At 64.9% G+C, this 7,774-nt stretch overlaps 1 protein-coding gene across 3 annotated transcripts; it reads left to right on the top strand.

Annotated features, from left to right (window-relative positions):
• The first annotated feature begins 6 nt into the window (after nucleotides 1-6).
• On the top strand, nucleotides 7-7,496 carry TSPAN9 (tetraspanin 9). Of its 3 annotated transcripts, none has more exons than XM_028485532.1 (5): nucleotides 7-204; nucleotides 1,358-1,459; nucleotides 2,133-2,264; nucleotides 2,592-2,675; nucleotides 4,124-7,496. In XM_028485532.1, the coding sequence occupies exons 1-5, from the start codon at nucleotides 196-198 to the stop codon at nucleotides 4,193-4,195; spliced, it is 399 nt and encodes a 132-aa protein (XP_028341333.1). In that variant the 5' UTR covers nucleotides 7-195; the 3' UTR covers nucleotides 4,196-7,496. The 3 variants fall into 3 exon arrangements, with proteins under 3 accessions (XP_028341333.1, XP_028341331.1, XP_028341332.1); XM_028485530.1 differs by having other exon boundaries at nucleotides 1,196-1,459; XM_028485531.1 differs by lacking the exon at nucleotides 2,592-2,675 and having other exon boundaries at nucleotides 1,196-1,459.
• The last annotated feature ends 278 nt before the right edge of the window (nucleotides 7,497-7,774 follow it).

Raw genomic sequence — 7,774 nt, 5'->3', positions numbered from 1 at the left:
CAGGAGCCGTGGCCTCTCCCGTACCTGGGAAATCCTGTCTAGGTGTCACCTGCCCCCGACACCCCGTTTGCACCCCGCCCCCGGCCATGACCGCTACCACGTGCCCACGCCTGGACCTTCTCTTTCCAGTTTTTCATCGTCCTGTTGATCATCCTCCTGGCGGAGCTGATCTTAATTATCCTCTTCTTTGTCTACATGGACAAGGTAAGCCTTCCAGGAAGGGAGGGGGCGTATGGAATTTCATTGCCCCTGGGGTTGGGTCTGGGAAGCCGGAGGAAAAGCAGTGACAGTTCGTACTTGTGAGGAGAGGAGAGCTAAGAAGGGCCCAGAGGCGAGGTTTTGGTGGGGGGCTCATTACCTTGTGTAGTCTTAGGACGTGGCGTCCTCTAACGACCCAGGGATGCCACGGACGGCCTCTGGCACAGAGAGCTCCCCGTCACTGGGAGTATTCAAACACAGTTGTGGGGAAGGGATGCAGAGCTCACTAGTGCCTGGGCTGGGTGATAGGAGGGTAACCTATTGGTAACACAGGGGAACCTTCCAGGTGACAGTGCGTACGGCTCACAGTGGAGGCAGCTGTGCTTCCACGTCCAGAGACCTTTGGGGACAGACAGCTGCTCCCAGGCTGCACCGGGGGTTCGGGAGGGTGGAGCGGGGACCCCTGGCGACCCCGCCAGGCTGGACAGTTCCCTGCAAAGTTGGGGAACTTCTTCTGGGACCACCAGGAACGATTGGCCAAGCGCGGGCTTCGGGCTCAGCGGGCCCTTTGGGTGCATTGTACCCAGAACCGTGTTACCATCTTCTCCTTGGGTCCTGAAGGAGGCGCCCGGGCCACGCTGAGAGGGAGAGGCACTCAGGATTTGTAACAGCAGTTCCTTTGCACCTCTGAAAAGGAGGCACGAATAATACTGAGAGATCCCTGCGGGCCAGCCTTGTTCTCAGCTCTTTATAGGAGTCCTTTCCTTTAACTCTCACAACGATCCCAGAGGTAGATGTTGTTTTCCAGCTTCACAGACAAAGCAGAGGTGGGCCCACGCTCGGGATGGCTGATCTGCACCCTGCGGTTCCCAGGGTGTGTCGCGACAGGGGCAGCGTTGGGGGGTGTCGTGGCCTGGGGGCAGGGTGGCCTGTGCGGGGCTGGTCCTGGGACCAGGGCAGCTGAGGGGCTTGGGCTGTCCGCGCCTCCGTGTTACAGCTCCGGCCTGAAGAGCTCGGCTCTCCAGGGTCACCGCCCCGCCCCCAGCGGGCCTCCCCCGCCCGGGAGAGCTGTGGCCAGCTGTCCTGGCCGACCTGGGAGAGCTGGGGAGCGGGGCGGCCTCCTGCTCTCCCCCGACCCGAGTCTGCCCTCACCTGCCAGGTGAACGAGAACGCCAGGAAGGACCTGAAGGAAGGCCTGCTGCTGTACAACTCGGAGAACAACGTGGGGCTTAAGAACGCCTGGAACATCATCCAGGCCGAGGTGCGGGGTCGTGCTGGGCAGGGGGGCGGGGCCTGGGCCTCAGACTCTGGGACCCGGCTGGGCACCCCGGCCTTCTGGGTCAGACACCGTGTGGCAGCCGCAGAGGGGTGAGGGGGTCGGGGAGGACGGCAAGCAGGGCCTGGACGTGGCCTGCAGCTGCGGGGCCCAGGGAGCTGGGAAGGACGGATGATCGAGAGGGCACCTCGTCCAAGCCCTTCCTTTCTGAAGCTTTGGCACGAATGACAACTTATTTTAGCAACAGGGTTGCTTCCCTTGTCATGACTCAGGAGGTTCTGTTCTAAGAGGAAAAGAGTCAGCACAGCCCGAGGGGGCAGGGTGCTACAGCCAGCTTGGGATGATCCACAAAGCCAAGAGCCAGGGGGCTGGTGGGCGAGCGGAGGGCTGAGCGCCCTGCCCAGCTCCCAGCGCCCAGCGCCCAGCAGCCAGAGCCCAGCTCAGAGGGCAGGCGGCATTGCCTTCTCCCCATCAAGCCTCCAGGAAGGAGCGATCACTTCCTCCCCTGGGCCCAGCTGAGGCCCAAAGAAGGGACGAGAAGGCTGAACTCCAGAAGGCTGAACTCCAGGCGGCAGCTCCCCTGGGGGCCGGCTGGCAGGGGAAGCCCAAGGGGGACGCCGGGTGTGGCCCGTCTGACCCTGTGCCCCTCCCCCTGCAGATGCGGTGCTGTGGTGTCACCGACTACACAGACTGGTACCCGGTGCTGGGGGAGAACACGGTTCCCGACCGCTGCTGCATGGAGAACTCCCAGGGCTGTGGGCGCAACAGCAGCGCCCCCGTGTGGAGGACGGTGAGGTTGCACCCCGCCCCACCCCAGGGGTCCGTGCGGTGGACAGCCTGGGGACGGTGGCCCGGGCCACCAAGGAGGTGGCTTAATGTGGGACGGGTGGGGACGCACAGGCCTGAAGCCAGCAGGCAGGTGGGAAGTGGGGGATCTGGGCCCACATCTGGGGGCGTCGGAGGTCGGGGGGAGTGGGGTCTGGGGCTGTGCGGCGGGGCCTTGGAGGCGGAGCCGCCGGGGGAGATGCTGGAAGGCAAGAGGACCGGGGCTGGGGGCAGGGGCAGAGGCGCAGCGAGGGTCACGCCAGCGCCTGAAGCTGTGGTCCTCGCTCCCCAGGGCTGCTACGAAAAGGTGAAGATGTGGTTTGATGACAATAAGCACGTGCTCGGCACGGCGGGGATGTGCGTCCTGATCATGCAGGTAAGGGGGCCGCCCCGCCTCACGCAGCCCAGCCCGAAAGCCCGCGGGAGAGACGACCGACGGGGGCCCCGCCCCGCCCGGGCTGCTCCCCGGGCCTGTGCGAGCCTGCAGGCCGCTGCTGTGTCATTGTCACATCCCTCTAGTCTTGGGCCTGGGCTGGCATCGCAGGAAGCCCCCATGGCTTTGCTTGTGACATGCCTGTCCCCACAGCATGGGGACGTTTACCCTGTGACTGAACTGAACGGCGGTGAGTCCTCAGGCATCAGTTGTGAGCAAGGCCTACAGGCGGCCTCCGCGGGGTCTGTCCCATCCCGTGGGATACGTGTGACCTGGCGAGTGGCTTAGCTGCTGTGCCTTTGTTTACACATCTGTGTAGTGGGCGTGATCATGGGCCACTTCTTAGCGTTATGTGAGTTTAATACCCGAAACGTCGCACAGGGGAGGTGCTCGGGAAGGGCTCGCTGCCCTTAGCCAGCGTTTCGCGGGCGGCCGTGCTGTGCAAGGCCCAGCGTGGGTGACGGAGGGGGGCTCGGAGGGGCCCCCGGCTCCCTCCTTGAAGAGAAGGCTGACATGGTGAGAGCAGGAGCCCCCGGCCTTTCTGGGGGAGCATTATGGGCTCCCCCCTTGCCCACTTGTGTGTAACTCCTACCCCTGGTGACCACCTGACCCTGACTGGTCCGTCCACGGGAAGGTGAGCGTCCTGCACGAAGTCCCCTTTCTTCCCTAAACCCCGCGGGCCTGACCAGGTCTCATCATCTACGAGCCTCCGAGCTCAGCGGACGAGCCACTGTCCCTGCTCAGGGCTCCGACGGAAGACGGGCTCGCGGGAGCAAGGGTCTCTCCGGTGCCGAGAGTGGGGCTCGGCTCAGGGCTGCCTGCAGCCAGGCCTGGACCAGGACGCCGGGGCCAGGCTGGGCCCCTCGGTCTCCAAGGTCACGGGCAGCCCTTGAGCGTGAGCGCCGCGGGAAGTACGGTGTCCCTGGCCGCGCGATCCGCGGCGCATGCCGGTGCCCGGGAGGCCGCAGGCTGGCTTCCTGCACCGTCTGCCCCGCTCGGGATCGGGGGCGCTGAGGGGACCCAGATGAGTGGTAACGTCCTCCCAGCGGAGCAGCGGCCGGGCGCCACGCCGTGTACCCCAGGACCCCGCGGAAGTGAGGCGGGGGGCTGTCGATGTCCTGCCGCTCCCCCCACGCCCCCAGCTCCCCGTCGGCTGCCCCTTAGGGGTGAGGTCCTGTCCTCGCCGCAGCGCTCTGAAAGAGCAGGTTTCTGGGCCTCGAAGCTCGGTGACGTCCCGCACGGAGCGGGACGAGCGGCCGAGGTCCCCACGTGCGGGCTCCTCTTCTCAGCGTCGTCCCCGCTCCGCCAGCAGCTGCATCCTGCAGGGGGCTGCCTCACGCGCTCTGGGTGCCCGTGGCCCCCATCTGAGGCCCCTTCCCCGTGTCTTTCAGATTCTGGGCATGGCCTTCTCCATGACCCTCTTCCAGCACATCCACCGGACGGGGAAAAAATATGACGCCTGAGCGGGCCGGCCGAACGCCCCGGCCCCGCGGACACTGCGCCAGGGAAGAGGCCTTTAGCTTGTGTCGCCTGCCCGCACCCTCCAGACTGCTGACCCCTGCACCCGCCGCCCCGGCCTGCCTTCCCCGCCACCCGCTGCAGCCTTCTCGGCGGGCGGAGGCCAGGGGGGAGGAGGCGCAGAGACCTCGGGGTGCCGGGGTGCCCGGATTCCTGTGTATTTGCCAAAGAAGACAGGGTGGGCGGGGGGTGTGCTCTGGGAGCCCCCCGGCACCGGTGCGCTTCTGCCCTGTCCTTCCTCCGCTGACACTTTGTCCCCGCGTGGCGTGGGGCGGGAGGCGCAGGGCTCCCTCCCGGTGGAGAGACTGCCCAGCGGAGGCCCCGGTGCCCCTGGCCACCCGGAGAGCGGGTGCGTGGACGCGGGCGGGGCTGACCGTCTCCCGGCTGGGCCCCAGGAAACATCTCGCCCAGGCTTTTTATACCTTACAGTGTAACTTTTCTATTTTATTTTACTCTGATTATGATTATTCAGGAATACTATCTCTTGGATAAGTTTAGGGTTAGCTTTCTGATTTATAACTTTTTACTGCGTTGATTTCTGTAACGGTTTGATTTTCTTTCTGAGGGTGGGGACCGGCGGGGACAGGGCGTGTCCGCCCGGTGTCTGTCAGGACAGACGGCTGTGCACGCTCAGGAGGCTCTCGCCAGGATGCACTGAGGGAGGGGGAGCAGGGAGCCTGGCGGGGGCAGGGGAGACGGAGGCACAGGAGGCCGCACGGGGCGAGGCCCGCAGGGTGCAGCGTTTGCCGAGGCCCAGGCCGCGTGAGAGGCCAGGGCCGGGGGTCCTCTGGGGGCTGCGGGTGCTTTGCAGGGAAAGAGGCCGAGCGGCCGTGGGTCCTTATGCATCACTGATGAGCAGTTCTTTTTCCTTCTTCCTCCCTCCTGCCCTCCGCGGGCCCGGGAGGCTCCCCTTCCACCCCTGCGGGCGTTCCCGCGACAGGTTCTGCAAACGCGTTATTTCACAGACATTCCTGCTAGAAACTCTTGGACAAATACCTCTCTAGTTCACATGCTGCTCTCACATTGCTTCTGGAAGGGGAAGCGGTCCCTCCCTGGAGCTGCTCAGACAGCAGCAGAGGACCCACGACCACCAGAGGGGAGGGCGGAGCCGTGATCGGTCCAGCCGGAGTCACCCGGCTACTGACTCCCTGCTGGGAGGGAGGGAGGGATGTCCAGCCGGGTCCCAGGACCCTCATCTCCTTCCTTGGGGTTCATTGATGCTGGGGTGACTGGTGATCACGCGCTCTGCGACCCCAAGGAAGAGTACTGAAGACCCAAGAGAGGTCAGACGGGATCCTGTTACAGTAGCCCCAGGACAAAGCAGCCTGAGTCAGGGCCTGGAGATGGACAGTTGGGGGGCATCCGACTGCAGCGAGGTGCCCCGACTAGGGTTCATGCTGGTCTAAGCAAGTTGTGCAGTTAAAAAAGTAAGTCAAGGATCCATGGGGCTGAGCTTGGAAAGGTTTCCCCACCAGCTGGTACTTCCCCAGGTGGGCCTCGCCTGGACACTGCCTTTGTTCTGCACTGTTTGGATGGGTGCCCTGACCTCCCGGGGGCCCTGTCTCCTCCCCGGCCTCCACCTCTCTGTTCCGAGAGCTGAGACCTGGCCACCCAGCCAGCAACCCCCTTCTCCCCTTAAGTGCAGGACGGTTGGGACCAGGAGTACAGAGCTTCCGGTGTGCTCAGGAGTCGAGCTTCTGGGTGCGGGGGAGCAGGGAGTCGGGTGCTCTCAGCGAGCTGGGTAGAGTGAGGCCACCTCCAGAGACGGCAGCGGGGTGCTCATGGGAAAGCCTGGGGGCAGGGCCGTGGGTGGAGGCCCCAGGGGACCGGCCCTTCCCACCCTCTGGCCCTGGCTTCCTGGGAAGGAGCTTCAGCCACCTCCCGGGAGCCCAGGTCTGCAGAGCCCAGAGAGGATGCACCACCATTCCACTGCGAGGGACCCTCCGCAAACAAGCATCCGAGTGGCACGGTGGGACTGCTGCATAATGGGTTTGCCTTGGGGGGGTTGTTTATGCCTATCAATGCAATGTAAAATTTTTGTTAAAATCAACAGCAAAAGCCTAGCACCTTGGTGGCATATGGCCTCGCTGGCATCTTAGGTTTCTGGAGCTTCAAGGGGCGTCCTCCAGCCCTGGGGCCCCTGCCTCCGGTCCCCTCCTCCTGCTAGCCCCTGCCCCGTCCGTCTGTCCACAGAGCCTTGTCCACAGTTCCCAGAACTGCCTTCTCGCCTGGCCCTGTGCTTGGCTGTTCCGTCATTCGGCCGAGTCCACACCGGGCGGCGGGCTCCGCGCACGGGGGCCGGGGGGCTCTTCCCAGCCCCTCGCCCGTCGTGCAGAGCGGTCCCCACCCCGCACGGAAGGCGTGCCGTGTGATGTCAGCGATGGGGCCCAGCGCCTTCTCAGTTTCTCCCGACCCTGCTCTCGCGGGCAGGGAAACCCCTGAGGGAAACCCCTCCCTGGCGACTCCCCTGCCAAGGTCACAGTTAGCTCCGTGGGGTCTGATGCAGGCAGCTTACAGAGTTGACTCCCAAGGCCAGCGTCCTGCAGACCTCAGGGGAGTGCCTGTCTCCACTCGGCCTCTCTCTGCAGCCGTCTCGCAAGGGAGGTGAGCCAGCAGGGCTGAGCACGGCCCTTGGGGACCCCAGCAGGTGCCGACCCCTGTTCCCCCGCTGGAGGCCCTCTCCTCTCTCCCCTCCAGCGTGGGCCCGCGTCGTGGCCTCTCACCCTGGAGAGGTTGCTGACCCACCCCAGACCCTCACGCAGGTGTTCTGGTTTGACTTGGACCAGATGTCCGTCCCTCCTCGCTTGGTGGCCTAAGAGTGGTCCAGGTGGATGGAAAGGATGTCCCCGCCTCTCCGACCCCTGCCCACCGCTGGTGGAGGTGCTAACAGCGGGGACCCAGCCAGGACGGAGCGGGAGCCGGGTGCCTGAGGTCCCCCATGCCCCTCGGCCCTTCCGGGCCGGCCTCTTGTGTTCCTGTTCTCCCATCCCCCCTCCGCCGCCATGAGGCCAAGTCCAGGCCGTGTCCTTGCCTCGCCACACTGACCGGGCCCCTCGAGGGCCAGGCCTGGGGCTTGTGCCCACACCCTGCCCGCTGGGGCAGCGTGGCCGAGCGGGGGGCACGCGTGCTGGTTTCAATGCACTTTTCTGCTTGCGATGCCATATCCGTGCGCTTCCTTCATCCTGGTCCTGGCTTACGGAACGCCATGTTTTTAGCATGTTTTTAAATAAAAACTGATAACGTGTCAAAAGCACAAGCAGCCTGTCTCTTTGTGGTGTTTGTGTCCACTGAGCCACGACTGTGACTTTTTCACGAGGTGTTGGTGCGAGGGACCAGCCCGCCTTGTCCACGCACAGCCCACAGCGAGGACCTCTCCTCCCCTCCTCGGGCCCAGGCTACAGATCTGCCGGGCGGGGAGGGGTCTCTGGGGTCAGGGGCCTGTCCCGGCGGCACGAGAGGCCAGCTCCCACCTCGGCGCCTGCCACCCGCCACAGAGGCCAGTCCTGGGGTCCTGTAAGTGTGTG

The sequence above is a fragment of the Physeter macrocephalus genome, unplaced genomic scaffold, assembly GCF_002837175.3.
Source record: "Physeter macrocephalus isolate SW-GA unplaced genomic scaffold, ASM283717v5 random_433, whole genome shotgun sequence".
In the NCBI taxonomy this organism is placed as follows: Eukaryota; Metazoa; Chordata; class Mammalia; order Artiodactyla; family Physeteridae; genus Physeter; species Physeter macrocephalus.
Note: the sequence above shows the minus strand (reverse complement) of the source record. Positions and strands in the feature narration are given on the sequence as shown.